Raw genomic sequence first — 20414 nt, 5'->3', positions numbered from 1 at the left:
CCCATCCAGCGCAAGCTTGCCTCAGCAACGGGAGAGATATACAGGGCAGCTGAGCCGCTCGAAGTTGCTGCCAGGGCCAAAAAAACAGTTAAACAAGGGGCCGTAGCAATGTTTGCGTCCGTTTTTGTCTTACTCAGCAGCAGCTGGGAACCCGGTTGGCCCTTATCCATTCAGAACATCCTTAAACACGCTTCGTCAGCGCTTCATTGAACTGACGGCAAATCGTGCAACAGAAACTTGTTTTGCGCATTTGCAATGATCCCCCATCATTCCTGCTACTCGTCTCATGCATCCCCGCCGAATCGATGCCTTTCGTCCGCTTTTGTTTCCTGTGTTCTCAATTAACGGACTGACATCGAAATCCGATAAAAAGGAGCGGATCGCATGGCTGATTCTACTGCCTATTCATAAATATATAATTCATTAAAATGTTTAATAAATAAGGAAACATTATTGTATATGAATGTAGGAAAATTTGCTTGATGGTCGTGAATGAGAACATAATATAATGAGAGGTAAAGATAGAAAAACAGACTTGTCGTCACATGGCCAGTGGATACTACTCACGGTTATACATATCTGTGGGATGTGTACTGTCATTTTTATGAGGATTTTGTTCCTTCCAAGGCTATCGCTTTTTTGTTTTTAAAAAAATGCCACTTCATAAAAAAACGTCAGTCCACCTATAGATAATGATAACAATAATATTAGATCCCCAGTTCAAGCCATGTCATGCTACACACATATTGTAGAATTTATCTGAAATAAAAATAAAGTGATAACAAATCTCAGTCATTAGACGACTCAATATGCTCATCTGGGTTGACAACACATATATGTTTTATTGGAACGGAACTCTGCGTCACCACATGGGTGGATTTGCAATTACTGAGGACGTCCCGACTGCAACAATGGGAAGCTGTATAATTAGCTAATCGAACTAATACTTTATTATTAGAGCAAAGAGCTAGCCCGCTATTGTCCTGAACTATTTAATAGTATACCACCCTGCTAATTCCACATATCGGAAACATTATCACGCTCTCCGCCCGCGCCAGCTTTGCTCATCGGCTTATCGCTATTGAATTTTTGGCTCCGCACGATCTGCGGTTGTCGTAGTCGTAAAGGTTATGAAACCCAATCGTTTGTTTGTTACCCAACGGGTCAGCGGCCTGAAATGTCAACAATGACACTTTGCTTGCAACAACCGGCATTTCCCTATAGTTCTCAATCATTGACACACATATGTAGCAATAATCATAATAGTATGCCATTTCTTCTGGGAATATGTTAAGCACACATTTTTTTTCTGACAATGTAAACATAACAGAATTAAGAGCTTCTTCTATCTTGGTACAGTTCAGTATTGAAACCGATGTTACTACACCAAACCCCGAATAGTATATACAATTGATCCATAAAAACGTTCTCCTCTCCTGAGCTAGAAAGAAACTGTGCATATTTAAACCTGTTTAGTTTTCTAGTCTTAGGTCTCCGGTCTATAACTAGATGGCCAGATACGATTGAAATTGTTAGCTTTCTCTCAACGGTTTCTTCCTGCCAAACACCTCGATATTCAGCTATTCCTTTTTGCGCGTGCTATCGTGCCAAGAGTCCAGTCACAGGACAAAGTCATTACGTACGAAGTTGAAATTTGACTGCTGATAGCGAATCAATAGGACAAATTTCCATAGTGGCATAGTAATTCGCCTACTTCACTTAGAAATACGTGCTTCCGCAGGTTACGGGCATAACCCTACTTCATTACGCACCGGCCACTGCAGCTGCATTTAACTAACACGTAAAATTGAAAACAATTATTAAATCTTTCCGACATGTTTTATCTGTCCCATCATATGACGACAAAGTTTTTCTTCTGAAACGATACACTTGATGATGTTCTTGTACTTTACAAACAACAAACACTGCATTGCGTTTTTTTACGGTTCTTTCCAGAACTGTATTTATTTAGAAATCTTTTACCTTTCAATCTTTTTTGCTGGGTTCTTGATTTCGCCTTTCACTAAAATCACCGCCTTCGTTTGAATCATCGCAGCAGATCGTATCTGATCAGAATGACTTCAGCATGACTAGCAGTAACTTTCCTAAGTTACTGCTTGATGGGAGTATACTAGAAGAAGTCTGCCTTAACCAGTTGTACTACAAGAATACCTTCACGTAGTGCCAATAGATGTACTTCTAAAATGTAAATTGCTTAATTTTAACATTTATCAATGTGTCACTTGAAGACGCACGCAAGTTTTGAGCAGTAAATTTCAGCCGTACTAGCAAAAAAGAACCGACCATTTGAAGGAAGCATTAAGCGCACATCTACCGTGATCAACAATGTAATTTTTTTTAATCATTTCCAGTAGTAATCGGCCACAGTGGTAGTACGTTTGGTGCCGAGTGTGGCGAGGTGTGGCGGGCTAATGAAATGTGGTGTTGGGCTTTTTGCTAACTTCCTGGGCCAGATAGAGTCGATTTCGTTTCGTAAATCCCACAAGCGAAGATGCAAGTGAAAAGCAAAGTTTACTTTCTCGGTCGCTTCATGTACCGGTTGAACGCCATCTTTCTTAGAAGTGCCGCTATGCGATATGATTGACTTTGGATAATCAGCCGAGGTGAAGTGTGTATTCTCCAGGTCTACGATGCCATTATTGAAGCTCGCAAACTAGTTTTCTTCGGTAGCTTGTTGGCGTTAACAAAGGAATAATAGAAAATAGGTGACAACAATGTACTTTTCTCATTTGCAACACTTAGCTCCAGAGCCTGGACCCCAATTAAAATTCAAACTGCCGTACAACGAAATTTCAGCGGGCTTATGGGCGTGAGATCATTTTTTTAAAATTGAAATACAAAAGCAAATTAGAAGTAGAGACATAAAGGAAGACACGACTTAAGACAACATTAGGGAAAACACCGCTTTTTGTTTCTGAACAACCTAATATAGAAGAGAACAAAAAAAAAAATCTCAAGAACGAGATCGAATTATAGTAAATTATAACTATGGTAATAGATAATGATGGAAATAAGATAAAATACCTATCGAAAGCATGACTTTTAGAAACACTAAACAAAAAACCGCTTTAGAGGGAGAACAACAAGAACACAGACACGACTTTTGAACATTTTTTTTGTGAGGCTTTTTTCTTCCACAGCCTACTGGCCGCCAACATTATTCGTATTACAATAACCTAGATAGGTTCATCGGCCTGTTTCGACAGATGAATGTGAACAAACTGTGATGGCTATTGGATTCATGGTAAAGACGACGAAACTAGGCTCGATAAAGTCTCTTTGGTTGGTTATGTGTTTTTATGGAGCACGCTAAAACACTTAATTACGTAATCGATAGAAATACTGGTAAGCCATTTAAGCGAATTAAGTGTATCTATGTTAGATATATTTTCAATATTTTACTTATAATTTCAATGATGATTAGAGTTTTATTACTTCAATATAGTGCGTCTTCTAACTTCTCGGTCTGCTTCGAAACGAAAACGATTTTCTTAGGTCTTGATTACAAAATCCGCAACTACTGATTTTCGTACGATGCCCAGAGGAACAATACAACTTTTTTCTCTTTACGTTTTTGTAAGCGACGTACCTCCCTGTGCCTCCTTCCCATTCCATTACGAAGTGCTAGATCGGTTGAGATGCTTGCTTTTGGCCTTCTTTAAAATCTTTTTTATCGGCGTTTTTCTATCGACGTCTCCTTCATTCAGGCCGATGTCATTATTAGTCTAATGGTTTGGTATCTCGATACCCTCGCCCACACGACGGAACCTTGGGGTAAGGCTATAGACTAATCTGAGTTGCAGCAAAGAGACTAACGCGGCACTTAAGGGCAGAATATGAACGACACGGTTCTGCCCCCAGTAGGCTGCGGAGGAGTTCCCGCTTGAAAGCGGCCGCTGCTGTATCCACTGTTCCGCTGTATTGCACATATTACCTTTAGATGTATCATGGGGCTAGACAAACCTACATGGGGCAATAGAGAAAAAGAGGCACTAATCGAAGTAAAGTGAGCTTCAGAAGAGGTTTTGCCCTGGCGTATCTGCTGCGCGCGCTGTACGACTTTAATGGCGATGACAATTTGCTCAACGTCACTTAATGCTGAGCGTGAATTTTGTAGCATACTGGATAAGGGTGTGAGCACGTTAAACGATTGAACTATTCATGCTTCTGTGGTTATTTTTTTTGGTTTCATATCGGTGATGAAAACGTTCAGTTCTCATGCTTCCGCTGAAAGCATTACTTGTCGAGGAGTAGTAACGATTTTAAGTATAGGACAATTATATTACGTATGATGATATTCACGTCGACCGAGCGTAGATGGTAGGTTAACTGGTGTTAATAATTGACAGAATTTGAATATTGAGTGGGTCATATTTGGAGATCAAACCCAGCACCCTATGTTTATGAGCCAATAGTCTTCCTATGCTGACACAGGATCATTTACAGGGTGGGTAATGTGGACCGATGCTGGGAAGCATAAGCATGTAAGAAGTTAAAATTTCACTTCACCTATGTTGGGCAGGGAGAGAAATATAGATGTGTACACTGAGTGGGTAACTTGGATGGCCGACAATTTGCGCACCTTTATGCCTGACACTTGTCTTTATTAAACAGCCAACTAAGAAGTTGTAGATAACTGTGCAACATAAAAGGACGACCCAACTTCTCGTAGATTACTGAAATAACTAGGCTAAGACAAGTCTGACGATACTGTGGCTAGCTGTGTGCCTGCATCAGAAATCAGGACATCTATCCGCCGACGTCTAAAACATATGTACATGTGAAGCAAACATATGTACATAGTTCCTTTTGTGATACTGTGCTTTAAGAAAAAGCTTGAAAGTATTTTATTTTTAAAGAAACACTATCGGATACGAATTCGGTTAACAGGGCACGATACGATATTGCACACGAAACTGCGGAAAGATGAACAATTGAATTATCTTGCATGTACGAAATTTCTTGACATTGTCTCTGTATTTAAAGGCACGACATTCTAACAGCATAAACATAAAAGACTGGTTAACTCGGCCTTGGCTATCTACACCGTAGCTAGTCAAGTCCACCGCTAGACTATTTCAATTGTCACTACGCTACCTATGGCTTTAATCGATACACAGTTGCTACAATGTAGTGATAAAAGCCACTTGTTAAGACTATAATCTATCGTTATCGAAAAGTACGTACAAACTATTATATTGCAGAAGCTTTCTGAGCTGCTCTACCGTTAGCCCGGTGTTCACAGTTTTTGGTACTACAAAAGGGTTAGCGGCTTTTTTTTGTCGATTGATAAATTTCAGCGAATGCTTTCATTCGGTAATCATGAAATGCAGATGTTTTTTAAGATGGCACCAAAATACCCATTTGGCATTCAGCTAACGTAATAACTGACGATATGTTAGCTATTGCATGAATGGACGCGGTAACCGTGTGAGGTAGGTTTGATTTTGATGAATATTTCTAGGGATCATAAGTTAATAGGCACAGTAATAATTGGCTTCGATGAACTTCGACGGAAAAAAGGTTTGCACAAAGAGTAGGTTTAACCAACTCTATAACCTCAAGAAGTATCGAAGAAGGTTTTATCACCAATCATGGCACCGTTTTTATGTTGGTGAGAAATATAAAAAGTGTCTGCAGCACGTATGTCAGGCTGCCAGAAAAGTATTGACGGTCTTTCTGACTAGACGTTAGTATTATATCTGAACTAATAGCGCCGTATCAATGTTAATAGTGTTATTTACCTACAGCAGTTACTTCATAGCTATACTATAATTATTGGAATTATATATAATTTTATTACGATAAGGGGCACAGATGCTGTCCAGCCGATTTAAAAAAAATTGCGTTTGTCATGGTCAAGCTAAATTATCAGAGGAAACGGTCTAAAGGTGGATCTGTAGCTTTCCTTTTGAAAAGGTCGTTGTAAACGATTCCTCTTGCAGTGGTCGACCATAGATTGATGAAAATTTTGCAGAAGCTGAGCAAGGCTGACATGTAAGTAGCAATATCATCGCTCTAACTAAGACTAACCATCATTCACTCGATCGTATTTTCGTCTATGAAAACGCAGCTATTTCAAGCCATTCTTAAAGTTGGTCATAAGCCAGATACAACAATAATGTTAAAACATATTCCATAATCTGTGGCGAAGACCGTTAATTAAGTTTCAACGATGAAGTCGTTAAAGTTAATTTCAGTGAAAATATGCAAAAAATACAAGTTCCTTACAGTTATAATATGACGGTGCTGTAAGAAAAAATGGTAATAGATTATCGATCTAAATATCTAATTTTAATAGGAAGTGTACACACCTAGGGACAAGCTCGCTCCGAGATGTCCAGTCGAAGATGTAAATATTGGGAAAAGCATTGTGAATTCATCAAACTATCGAGGTCATCCCAATTTAACTATCCGTTGTTATGTAAGCTTCTCGATGTATTTATACACTAAGCACATCGTAAACTCAACTCACCATAAATTGGCTCATTTAGCTCTTCAGGTTATTTTGCAAGTTAGCCTAAAAGCCTACTGCTTTTAGCAGTGATTAGACTCTATTCCGGCGGCATGGCCCATGCTCTCACTGAAGCAAACCTGTTTTTTTACTCGTTCTGGTCCTGTTAATCTTCGCGATACTTTCGACGGCAGAAGGACAGATTATACCCGTCGTTTGCCTATCCGAGAGGATATATGCACATATCCTCTCGGATAGGCAAACGAAGTTCCCGTTCAGCCTTCGGTGTATGACCCGCTAGGGAAGCCTTTGCGAGTTGCTGCTCGCAGGACAAAGCAGTGCTTACCCACATGTGATTTCTTCCGCTGCTTCTCTTTCGTTTTTCTTCGATAGTATGTCGATTCTGTCAGTACCGATTGGACCTTAATGACATCGAGGTTGTAGCTATCGATCGTAAACATTGAAAGACTTGCCTCACTTTTCGTCATCCCGTCCTCGTGACGACACATCATCATATAACCATAAGAACCTAGTTTATGTTTCGGTCTTGCCACAAATAACACCCTTACGGCCAACGACATGTATAGCATCGTCCTGGTGATATCAGCCCGCGTCAACAACATTTGACGTGTTAGTGTTGTTCTCCTTGGGGCTCCTAAATCATCCCTAGCAAGGAATGGAATGGAGGCGCGTATGACGCGACTATGCCGCCCTGTATTATGAGATGCAGTCTGCACGCAGATTACACAGTTGAGGGAAAAGCCAAGCATCGTACTGAAGCATAAGGACATATTTCTCTTGTTAGCTTATGTTAATCTACTGCGGTATGCTTAAGATGTTCCTGCCATCGGGTACTTATGAGAATATGTTGTTAAAATAAAAACCCCTCGTAACTCACCGAGATTGTATAGACAAACAGCGACAAAGCGATAGTATATACCGTATGTAAGAAGGCTATAAAACAAATCACGTTTTAGGTTAGTGCATACAGTATTCTACATTAGATCTTCCAGGTGTGCGATGTAGTGTATATATATATATATATATAGCACCTAAATTGGAACCGTTTTAATGCCTTGTTTCTTTGATTGTTTTTACGTAAAACAGATATTTCAATGTATTTCGTATGTGTTACGGCCTAGAGCTTTATTCTTGAGGGAACTGAGTAACAAGCAACGCCGGTCAAATCTGTTGGTGTTATTATTCTTAGAGGGTATCTGTCTAACCTTTGTAACCTATGATGTCTAACAGAAGTCTTCGTACATGTAGATCCATAACAAGGTGCACTCATTCGTATCAATTTTTTTCATCAATGCCCTGATCGAAACAAGAGGAACAGTCAGAATGTACTTTTGAACGGAAGCGATTAACTTTGCAGTCCGCACTACTTAAAAAAAAAAACATTTTGAATTTTCCGTTGTGTCACACTCGCCTACACTTGTGCTTCTTCCGACGCTGCGGTTCGCGGTTCAACCCAACAAGTTTATAATCAGTCGTCCCAGGTCGTATAGGTTGGCTAATAGTTGATCTTCGCTCAAACTCTATATTTTTTGTTACTGTTCGTTCGTCGTAAGAAGAACTGATTTTTGACTGGCACCAAATGTAACGGAACAGTGCACGTTTGTACGACATAAAGCCCGTTGAAGTTTATTTTTTTTATTTACAATTTATGTGCCACATATATATATATATATATAGGGTAAAAACAAGTTGAATCAAAAGGAATATTTTTATACTATACCATTTGGCTTTGCGTTTTTACTAGCATCATTTTGCAATTTATTTCTATCTATGCAAGTGTGAAATTTCGATTTATAAAGAGATGCGCTTAGTTACCTAGCTTAATATATAATAGCAATAGAAATTGAAGAGTATAACATCTTAAAGCGTTCTTTGCAAACCGATACTATTACCCACTGCCACCGAGTGCGTATTCATCGTTACTGCTGTCTGGAAATCTCTCCATTATAATGCTGTAACTAAATTGTAAACGTCTGAATAAATTAACAAACATTTGGGCCGAAAGTCAAAGTAGGGGGAACGATTCTCTATTTCGGAACCACTTTCAATAGAGCGTTCGAATCGAGATATGACACGATTACTCATACCCATAAAAATTAGGCGGATTTTTATTGTTTTGATTATTGCTTATCAAAAATGTTACTAAAAACTTAATGGCTTAACTTTAAATGGCAAGTTACAACTCTGAAAAAACTCTACTAATGTAAGTAAGTGTAAAAGAAACTTATGGTTACTTTGTATAGAACGCAAGAGTAACGAATAGATAACGTAATAATTAAATTTAATTTTCTTGCTTAGAATTTCAGAGACGAAAGCCACTCCAAAGAATTAGAGATGAAAGAAAGCACATTAGAATGGAACAAATAATGAAGTACTCTTTTTTAATCGTTTTATAACTTAGGTGTATCATAAAAGAAACCCTCTCAGGTAGTGAAATACAAGTTTCAACGCAGACAGTGATGATTGCAAGTAGTTCTAGAATTCATTAAAGCCCGTTTATGCCCTACCGAACGAACTCCAAACGAATATTTTTGACCAACAGCACAGTTTCAACGCGGAACACTAGAATAAAGAGCTAAATAGTTTTCAAAATTTTCACTTGTCCTAAACACAGGTCTACTACGTTGGCCTAGGTGGAACAATGCATCCGTAGCGATTGCAAGCAGCAACTATGGTTAAAAATTAATTGACCGGAGTCTTTTAAGAGTTGCGAATTAAACTACTGTTTTTTTTTTCTAAAACAGAGGTTAGAAATTTAGATGGAAGGCCTTCGCGGAGAAAACGCCAACTATAACATAGATCCACGCAAGTTCTTCTAAAAGCTTTCGAAAGACCTTGCGATACAAAATACGGTATAACGTAATGCGCTCCTATTAATGAAGCAAAACATTTTCTCAATCGTACTAAAATTGACATATCAATTATAATTGACTCCTGTTGGCTAACGGGCTTGCTTTAAATTATTTCACCCAAAAACAATTTAAGTGAATTTTTTAATAGGGTTCTATAGATTAAACCCACATCTAAATTTGTGTACTAGATCGTAATAAGTAGCTAAACGAATGTCATTTCCTTATAAGAGTACGCAACGGAAGCTGCGTTATTTATCGATCATATACCAGCCGATACTCCCACATTAACTTAGAGGAAATTGGCAAAAAATAACTGCAGCCTGGGATGTCAACACACGATGAAGCTTTTTCCGTTTTCACGCTATCCTGTTAGTTCATTGTATAATAGGTGCGATTGATTAGTTTTTTTTGCATGCATCGGAAGCAATAGAGAACTACGCAGCTGTCCACTAGTACATAAAAGTAAGATATAAATTATTATTTATTGACAATCGACCCCTCTTCCAGTCTATAAAAGTTTTGTAGTGATACAAACACATCGTAATGAGGCCTGCAGGCCACTCGGCACATTGTAGTTCTGTCTGTTCTTTCATCAACTACATTAGTATCCCGAATTTTACGCTGTTAACGATGTCGTTTTTACTTACATGTGGGAACTTTGACATGAGACACGTTTTTTTTTTATTTATAACAACTCTTAATCTTAAATTACGGAAGGATAGATTTAATGTTATTTAGGGCTGAATAGATTCTGGAGAAAGCATCCAGCTTCAGCTACGAATTGAATTCGGAGCCTAAAAATCGGGAGGCATTCATTTTGAATGAAGGATTCGAGTTTTACCATCGGAACCGCGTTCTCGCCTGCTTACCTAGTTCTCAATTTAATTTTTAATATCCACATACGATCACAGTCTCTTGTATATATAATACGTTAGCTAACATATAACCTGTTGCGTGCACCCAAAAATTCTTTAGGCGCAACAGTGGAAACAGGCGAAAGTGCATAGATTTTGCCTGTTAAAAAATGACTTTTCCGCGTTTTAGCCCGTTCGGGGTTGACGCTATAGCACCCTGAATGAAAGACAGGTGATCAAAGGTTTCGGTCGAGTCTGGCAGACTTTCGGCCGTTGGCCCTCGACCACCGGCAGTAGCTGTCTGAGTCGGCATTTTGCTCCGTAGTTATTTAGAAATGGTTTCCTTAGCTAGTTTGAAACCGTCTAGAATCTATCTGTTTCGTTGCCGAGTTATTAGTAAACAGATGAACGTTTTATAAAAGCTCTCATCATTCAATTCCCATTCGTCACTGGTAGAGTATTTGTGCTAAGTCTGTGTACTAGCGTGTTGATTATCGTTTACAGTAAAAATCTCTTTTTAGAATGCTGTCGGAAGCAAACGCTGCTATTGCACATCTCCGTTGAAACCTGTGGACGTCTGAATTGTATAACGTGATCCAATCATTTAGGAACAAGCTGTTGAACGTAATTACTAAGCGACATGGTCTGTTTTTTTCGGGGACTATAACGATCGGCTTCACTGCAGCGAGCAACTCATCACTCTCAAAGGTACTCGTAGCGGTTACACTTTAGACGATACGCTTTCTATCTGGTGTTATGTATTAGAGAGAGAAATTTTCTTAGCTGGTCATGTAACCGTTGGGCTAGTAACTGTGGTACAGTCATCGGTTCATCGCCAGTCTATCGCTACGTAATTTCAATAAGTATCAGTCGGCGGAAGGACAAACCTTCCAATTTAGAGAAATTTTCGGCCAAATGAAAGATATCAGAGCCAATTTTAGGTATGCATAGATTAACGCATGAAGTTTGATGAACTACTGCTTTCTAACGGTGCTCACTCCCTTTGTCTGTCATAGTTGCTGAAAGGTTCGCACAAGCATATCTTTTTCCGGCATAATCTTGCCTCTCAATATATAGCTTCTCCAATTTTGTAATAACATGCGAAATGCTTATTATCGCTTTTATCTGCACTTTAAATAACTATGAAGTCAAACAAAAATCGACATTTTTTTTAGTCGTACTTCGATTCCTTATTTTGGCTGACTAGAGCAGGCACTCAGAGGATGATTTGTTTTCATTTAACGATCCGTCAGTGAATTTCTAGAAACAGATGTGAACCCGAAGGGACAATATTGGTACTAACGGAAGTAAGACACTTCGTTTACCGACTAGGACCGAGTTGTGCAAATTTAGACAAGAAGTCTTTTGACGCAAAGACAATTTTACTCGTTTTTTTCCTTGGTGGTAATTGATTATATAGTTGATCGCACCCAGTTATCTATAAATAATCAAAAGCTGATCGGCAATGTTGAGCCTGTCGATGCCAAGGCCGAATTATCCAACAGATACGCCCCCTAATATTGCGCTTGTTCCAGCAAATTACAAACGGTTAAATTGATCGCTGCTAAAATAGATAATCTTCTTCGGGGTGACACAGCGTGTGTTTAATGCCATTCTTGTAAAAGGGATCATCCGTTGATGGATGCACCGAAATGCTTCCCCACCTAATTTTTGCTAGCAGGACATTTGTTTTCTCTGAGCACAATTTTTGCCGAACGTTTTCCGTAACGTAATGCAAAAACCTCAGGTACCAACGAGGAAGGCAGCCAGGATAATAACACCGCACATATATACTTCTTCATGTCTTCTTACCTCGACTGTAACAATGCGCACTTCACTGGAACGGCCATCAGTAAAGCAGATACAATTTTTTGTCCACTTTACTCCGAGCAAACGGGCTTTACGCACGTGTGTGTACGTGCTAGATGCAGTATCTAACCGTCGAATGTCTTTCAGAAAGTAGAATCTAGCGAAGATGGTCTAGTTTTTGTTATGACATTCCAGATGGTAATGTTTAATAAGAGGCAAGAATGAAACAGTTCGTTTAAAGAAGCTACATTTAAAACTCCGTTGGAACTTTACTTTTATGGTAAGTCATCTCTAGCATTTTGTCTTCTTAGCGCCATATTTGTGTAAATACCTCTCAAATGTGGATCTAGTTTAGTTGGTGTTAGAGTGTCCTTCTGGCGACAACGGGGGCCGTTTCGTGCCATCAGGTGAACTCTGGTCAAGGACGCAGATTACCAGCTTTCTGTAATGCTGCGACTGCTTCCGGAATACAATTGCGTATGCAGCGACCAAAGGACAAGCAGACCCTTCATACTTTGTAGGTCCCAAGGTCAACCTAGTGTTCTTTTTTTTGGAACACGTCCGCCAGCTATACACGTTGCTGCTTAAAAGCAGAACCACATTACGTGTATAGTTTAATATACTGATAATACCAGGATGGCTGCTACTACGAGTATTTATTATAATAATGCCAACTACTCCGTTTTAACTGCTTTAATTGTATTCTTTTGTCTTGCATTAACATCGTTACACGTTCGGGGCAAACGAATCGCACGGCTTTGTGCCAGCCTTTGGGTGCATCCGCAGCGGGCTTTCTGACTGTTCGTAACTATGTAACCCAGATCCCATCCACGGATTGAGAACTACTAACTTTGAACTGGCCTATAACTAGCCTACCGACGAATCGAGCCATCCAATGTCGCAAATGCATCCGTTGATGAAAACAAATAGAATGATGTAGCCACTTTGGTTGGGCTGAATTCGAATGCAAAATTTGACTAATCACGCTTACGGTGAGTTGTGTCCATTTATTGACAGCGGTAAAGAAGTAGAAACCAAAAACGTTCCGTCTGGTGTATGGAGTCACTTTCAATTACTAGGAAGAGACTTACCAGGGTCGTAAAAGTCGACATCATTCTTCATTTATAAAGGGCACAGTGCCTGTCCTATTCGTCATTTACCGAAAAATCGTGAGTTCGTTACTTTCGATTGCCTCCCTTCACCCATTTAAAGCGTGCCTACACACAACATTTAACCCATTTCTATGACTACTGCGTCCTTGCTTTGAAGATCTACGAGGAAGAAAAAAAGCTACTTCACTTGATGCCAACGTATTGCGCAGGTGTGGGGCGTGCTTGATGTCAATAGAAGATAAATGGTTCTCTGAAGCAGGCAACGGGAGATTTACCAATATGCACGTTTAGCGTGAACTTTCTTCGTTTTGCACGCCAAATAGGCAGCGCAAATTGGTACTATCCTTTCCATTACTGAGGATCTTATAGATACTAAGTATTTTTATGGTGGAAACAGTGTGTTCCTAGGTGGCCTGAGGCCCATAGTCTGACAACCTACTGTTCTTTGATGCCCCGTTATACCTGTCTGTATGTACACATAATTCTACATCTTAATAATTTATATCTTTTTTCCTCCAGATTCTTCTTGGCTGCAGTCGTAGTAATTACAAATTCACGCCTCGGTTTGCCCAGTTAGCATTCGCATATTATGAAGAGTACGCCTTTTCCTTTTCCACGATACGTACACATAAGTTGCTTACGGGTTACACGTGTCGACAGTAGCGCTGGCATTAATGGTGATAACCGCTGTATTCAGTCTTGCAACCAAGTTTACTCTGAAGTTTCAACGTGCTCATCTAGTTTGTCAGAGACAGATCATTTACTGGTATGACTGGTACGGACGCAACTGGTATGAGAGCATCTTAACTCGTATCTCTTGCCGCGAGCAGCGATAATGCTAATAATGATATAATTGTAATATGGCAGAGACTATCGGTGGTGGCGATTTAAGTTTGTACGTTTGTGAGTGTGTGCCTTGACGTTTCCGCTTATGCTTTTCTTCTTTTATCCACTGTCTACGACTTGCCATGACACCACTAACATGGGCAAGCAGAACTTTGTCAGTTAGGCTGTTTTTCGCACCAGATCCAGAGGCCTATATTCTTTCTATTCCCGTGAATGCAGTCTATATAATATGACGACAGTTAATGAAAAGATCTGGTGGACTGTTGCTAGTTAATGCACGATACGAGGAAACATTCTGACCAACGGGGCCTAGCGTGCGTGCATGACTCCATATGTAACTCTGTGCTATCGCCACGTGAACCGAAAGCTAACTGCTATGAAAGCTGAAAATGGTCCAATAGCAAGACTGAAGAACGGACCTATGTAATGTTTCGTTCACTACATTGCTGGACGCCAGGTGTCAGCTTAACTGGCCCAGTATACTACGTCGTGCAAGAAATAGAGGTACAGGCAATTTTTTAGTAACTTAATCAGTATTAGAAAGTCGCGCGGGCGACATCCACAGGTCTTCTGTACTTTCGCATCATAGGACAATTTTTCCAAGCCTCACTTCATAGCTTAAAGCCATAATGTGGCTATGTGTAAGTGAGGTATTTACGAGGATATGGCTCTGAAAGCAAAGTGAAACTGCCTAAGTCTTGGGCTGCGCTTTACCGACGTTGTCCGCTACCATTTTCTTGGTGGAGTCATCTTCACACTGATTCGCTATTTTTTCCGTTTCTCAGTCCAGTCAGGCGGCTCTGGGTTCAGCATTGTTTTTGTCTGTAGGACAGACTTCCCCTAAGTGATCTGCATTACAAAGGCTAGTAGCAGTAACGAAGACAGTGTACCCCGTTCGCATCACAGACACTCGGATAGTTCACACCAATCGAATGAAACCGCTCGCCTAATGGTTGATGACACAAGAAATCACCATCGTCACTAGTAACAAGGTAGCATATCCGTAGAATATTAGTACTCCCACATCGTTAGGCTAGCGGCATGTTAGATACCGCATCAAAAGAGGCTAAATCCAGAAATTGCCAGAGCAGAAACTTACGCAAATGTATTGTTTGTATATAGTCCAATTAAGTATTGCTGATTTATTAGAAAAATCCTTCATTGCACACTTATTGCAAACTTATCCTGAGTTATGAAAATCTTTTTAAGAGTTAACGTTCTTCACTGGCGTCTTGCTTCGCCGCTTCTCTGTCTTTTTACAAACAGGAATGGCTTTCCAAATTGTACTGTTCCAATTGATGTAGTCGTTATGTTTCTGGGATCGTAATCTTCGATTTTTTAACCCATATAAAGCCAATGTATTATCGAGATTATTAGAAAGCTTCTTCCATTTCCTTTCCCCTCCTCAAGCTTGAACGATCACACCTAATATGTTCCGGCGAAGATCTCGGTTTACTAGAAAGTACTTGAAACTGATGTCGCAGATTATATCCATGTATCGTTAAATTTTGTAGCTAATATTATTTTAAAAAAAAAAACTGAATAACTCATGTTTTACGTCAACCTCTTATTAACAGACAAGGAAGCTTCTGTTGCACACTATACGTTTGTATACAGCTAGTAGAAATGTGTTAGGATTATCCATTATATATACATTTACGTAATTTGCGTGCATCTTTCTACTGCATACATTTTCATCTGAAAAAAAGCTTTCGATAATGTAAATAAAAGCCTGCTAGAAATGTGACACATCTCGATATATATATATATATATATATACGGCGCTGCACTAATATCACTCTACTCAAATAGCCGAATAGGGCGAACGTCAACAACGACATAAGCCAGTCTTACGGGGATTTCACTAGTCTCTATTGTTAAGCTGTATTTCTAGATGCTAATGTATCCCGCCCCACGCCCGTTATGAAAACGGGGCGCTAAAAAACGCTTGTACTATTAAAAAATGACCAAATAGGGAAGTACTACCCCTCGTTCTGCCGTCCTCCAAGGCTGTACATATGACAGCTCTACTTCATTCTAACGACAACCAGCCAAACATAATAAGATTTTAATAAACTTTTTTATGTCCTGTATCATTAGCAGATTTTTATGATTATCAAGCTATTGTTTTTTAATATGAGCGCCAACCTAAAATATAATCGTCTCTTGAACTCGGCAGAGTACACATGCCTTTCTTTGAAGGGTTCTGCAGGCGTTATGCGTTTGATCAGGCTTGAAGATCAAGCCGTAAGTCATTAGTTTTTTTACGTTCGACACACTTCGGCAAATCCAAAAAGCGAATATTAAAATGTATTTTTTTTAAATATGAGTTTGCAAAAAAAAAAAGTCAGAGTTTTATTTAGCCCAAAACAACAGCTCAAACTAAACCGGTCAAGAATGTTTATGAATGGAGATACATGTTTAGACAGAAGCATGAAGCGACGCTTTTGCTATTCTTAGAGTCAGTGCCTTTGGTATTGATTAGATAATATTTACCTACTTATATAAAATGTAAAAAACTGCGTACTTATTTGCTATGTGGTTCTCCTTGAAACTTCAACTGGCCTTCACTTAATCGTCTTATTAACATCGACTCGGTCCCGTGTCGAGCGGACGCCTGAATGTTTCGATTACCTTTCGTTTATAAACGAATATAGTTGTAAACTTCGGTGCCCTATTCTAGTCCACTTCTAACGACCACGACAGTATAAAATTTTGCTTGTAAGCGATATGAAATACAAACTAACATTGTTGTTAGCACGCTGAAGCCACCGCCACCGCCTGGCCTGCTATCGTTGCAGCCTGAAACAGCAAACCACCATAATTGCTTCCTACATGAACTAAAAGATAAAAAATTATTTTTCAATTAGCTTGTGACGCAAGCACGATAAGTTATTGTGCCATGGGCTAAAAGCTTACGCCTACGAGTCGTCTCCGTTATAGAGAAACACTTGAAACGACGATAAACTACTTAATTTTATCCTTGATGATTGAATTTTCATTAGTTACAAAAGATAATTTGCACGTTACGATTAATGGACGAGCTTCCTCGCTCGTGTAGAAATGCTCTGCACAGCTTGTTGAGCCTTCTATCACACATACACGATCAAAATTATCCGATCCGAGCAGATGTTTACCCTATTTGTCTGAGCAAGAAAGACCCTACTGTTTTTGTGCATAATCAGGCACACGATGCGTTTGGGGTTTTCTAATGGACCCATCTGTATATATAGATAATCTCAAATGATGACCTCCTCCCTGACTCATTATATGCGGGATCTCATTTACATGAGATGGTATCTTTTCCAAGAAATTGTTTCGACAAAATTTATTTTTAGACATTGCACTACACGTTAGCTGTTACAACCCAATTATGTAGCAGTCAATCAGGTTACCCAAATACGTACGTTTATCTGTAGTGAATAAACTAACCCATTTGTCTTTTATTCGTTAGAATGCGATATTGAGTGACGGGTCAATTAAGCAAAACTTAGCGTGCTCCCTAAAGAAAAGATACGCTTAAAAGGAATAGTAGTCTTTCGCCTTGAAGAAAAGTAAGAACATGTCCACTTCCCTATAAATTTTCACTATTAAATCGCAGAATATAAAGTCTTCTCGGTATAAAGAAGCATAGTGATGCTTCTATAATTTGCATCACCGTTTGATTTAAAATATACACTGTGGCCAAATACTTCTTAAAAAAAAAGTACAAAATGAGTAAAAAATAATGCAGCCCGGGTATCATTAAAGTAAACTTTTAACAGTAACTAGGCTAGCTAGCATTTCTTTTTGAACAACGGTTTATGCTGTTCCGTAAATTATTGAATAATCTGCAACGTTAGTCGGTAACAAATCTATTGAACCCTTTGAATCTCATTCTACACTTCTTAAATCACGAAGCACATTAATGGGTGGCTTAGAAAGCGAATAAGACTTGGCTTGATTTCCATCAGAAACCACTCCTATCAAAAAGCAAATTCTATGTGTTAAAAGTGTTATTCTACTCAGCTGTTCTCTAATGATTGTTTCATTTTTAGGTCGATAACAATTTGCTTTATCCAGCCTGTTTATCGCTATATTTGTTTGATTTTCTTCCCTCAATAGGTGGTGAAAATGCTGATCGTGGTCGTTGTACTTTTCGCGACGTTGTGGCTACCATATCGTGTGCTGCTCGTCTATAATTCGTTTGCCAGCAAGCCTTACCTCGAGCTGTGGTACCTGATGCTCTGCAAGACGCTCATCTTCGTCAATTCGGCCATCAATCCTGTGCTCTACAACGCCATGTCGGTCAAGTTCCGGCGGGCCTTTCGGCGGACCTTATCCTGCGGTAAGCACAATCTCGGCCCGTACCGGCCCAGGACGCCAAGCGGCGTCAGCAAAAACATCAGCAACGTGACGCCTAACGGGGGGCCGCCAGCAGCGACCGTTTGACGAATGCTCAGATGACAGATGATAGCAGCGGTGGAGGCGGAAGTAGCGTCCTTAGCTCCGAACCTCGAGACCATAGCAATCGCTCACCGGGTAACGGTTCGACGCTGTCGCGCACAAGTCGACGAAAACGGCCAGCAGTACAACCACAATGAGATTTGGCGGGTCGACATGGATGATCAGCTTGAACAGCCGAAAAGATTGTAATGACCAAAAGGCAACCGTGTGTCGGCCGTACGCAAGTCTGACCTGCCAACGCAGATGTAATATACACAGCTTTGTACTGAACATCTAGCTATCAATACGTACTGCAGAAATGGCTCAGCAGAAGTGCAGAGAATGGCACTAAATAAAAGTCACAGCATCGAGCTGATGCTTATCGACAATGACCATTTCTACCGTAAACAATTAATACTAATGATAACAAGATTATTCTTGTTAGTGATAATAATGGTGACCCGAATAGGCAGAATGCACGTCTAGTGTTCTGTGACGTGCTAGACCAAGGTCGTAAGAAAACCGCTTACTTCCGCACACTGATTAAACCCATATTATCTTTTGCCTCTTAGTCCGCAAATAACTACGCTAATCTAGAAGTGCACGCAGATATAGCATAAACTTCGGCAAGCAAATTTAGACGCTTTTTCTAGTAACTTATGTACTGAATTCTCAGGTCGACATTTCCCTAAGGCAGTAATTTAACTACCTTGAATTTTGGATCATGCCGTTTAGTTGTGTAGTAGATTCATCATGTATTTGTTTTTTTATTAGGGTTTAAAACTGGTCAGCGATAGGCACTACGCTTAGTAGTTACCCTTAACTTTACTGTGGCCTGATAACTAAGGATCTATTGAAAGATTACAAAAAAATGTATTCAGCTTCTTCTGGTCCGCTATATCAGTGCATAAGCTGATACAACGTTCCGTAAAATGAAACATGGGGCTCCATCTAATAATCAAAAGGCTTTTGATAGCTAGGCAACGAATACAGCACCAAGGTGGCAACATTTTACCAACTATATATAATTCTAATAGATGCCTACTTATGCCCTCCAAGTTGACAGAATCTAACTTATGTTGTGTCTTCAAGGAAGCAAACGCAACGACGAATTATTTTTCTTAATATACTATCAATAACAGAATAATAGCAAAAATGTTATAATATTATTGCTAAATATATGTAGTGCGTGATATTAAAGGCAAAACAAAGCGCACTGAGAATTTAGCGAACTAGCTGATGAGCAGCTAGTGTAAGCAGCATACTTATAATGTATAATAAGGCAAAAAATGCTAAAAAAACTGGCTAATATTATTGATGTGACTATAATATGATAGAAGTTGATCAAACGGAGTTGCATAAAAGCTATTCACGCTACTTACTTTTATCTTTGCATGGCGCGCTGGCATGAATTTCGGTAACCAGGAAGAATTCAGCAGCGACCTTTCAGGCCGTAACCCATAAAATAGTCCCCACACATAGACCTCTACCCAGCAAATAAAACTCATTAAATGCCGAACTTAATAGTATACAAATCATAAACGAAAAACCCTCTAAGACTGTTATAGACCGAAGTCGTAGGTTTCAAAGCCGGAAAGAACTTCGGGCTCAATGGGGGCCCTCATGGAGAGTTTCAATGGCCACTTGGCTACGTTGTGAAGTTCTGCAGAGGAATAAACCCACCTAACGGGAAAATATTTCGTCGAGTGGGCACAACTGGCTCATTATATGGGCATCAGGCACTTGCAAGAGATGCTATAATGTTACCCTTTCAAGCAACCTTATAGGTTAGCTCATAAACATGCAGTCTAGTACACACTGGTGGTGCTTTGCTACAGGTTGTTTTAGCAAAGCATCTGGCACAGGACCCACAATGTTCTTTCTCAATAGCAAGAGCTCCGAACGCGCCTCGAAGCCCCGGAAGACACGATTCTAACAAGAAATGCATGAGAGTTTTCTTAAGTCGTCCGCTAGCAATTTAATTTAAAACTATCATCTTTTAATCAGGAATTCAAGCCAG

The 20414-nt window shown here is 39.6% G+C and overlaps 1 protein-coding gene and 1 long non-coding RNA gene across 7 annotated transcripts in view; one reads left to right on the top strand and one right to left on the bottom strand.

Moving 5' to 3' along the window:
- The window catches only part of LOC147754363 (uncharacterized), a 64406-nt gene that overhangs the window by 13245 nt on the left and 30747 nt on the right, over nucleotides 1–20414 (bottom strand). The gene's annotated exons all lie outside the window — the stretch shown is intronic.
- LOC111254436 (thyrotropin-releasing hormone receptor-like) overlaps nucleotides 1–20414 on the top strand; it is a 46470-nt gene that overhangs the window by 16433 nt on the left and 9623 nt on the right. Inside the window, exons 2-3 of one of the 6 annotated variants that reach the window (XR_015316847.1) lie at nucleotides 10724–10910; nucleotides 18074–18209. The exons of 2 other annotated variants lie outside the window; for them this stretch is intronic. Coding sequence is in view for 2 of the 4 variants with exons in the window: in XM_022815288.2 (XP_022671023.1) it covers nucleotides 18074–18400 (327 nt within the window). In the remaining 2 variants the exon portion in view is untranslated. Of the gene's footprint in view, nucleotides 1–10723; nucleotides 10911–18073; nucleotides 18794–20414 lie in introns of those variants that run through there. 3 more of the 6 variants (XR_015316846.1, XM_022815289.2, XM_022815288.2) reach the window with 3 other exon arrangements.

Source organism: Varroa destructor, unplaced genomic scaffold (assembly GCF_002443255.2).
Source record: "Varroa destructor unplaced genomic scaffold, Vdes_3.0 BEIS01000007.1, whole genome shotgun sequence".
Classification (NCBI taxonomy): domain Eukaryota; kingdom Metazoa; phylum Arthropoda; class Arachnida; order Mesostigmata; family Varroidae; genus Varroa; species Varroa destructor.
Note: the sequence above shows the minus strand (reverse complement) of the source record. Positions and strands in the feature narration are given on the sequence as shown.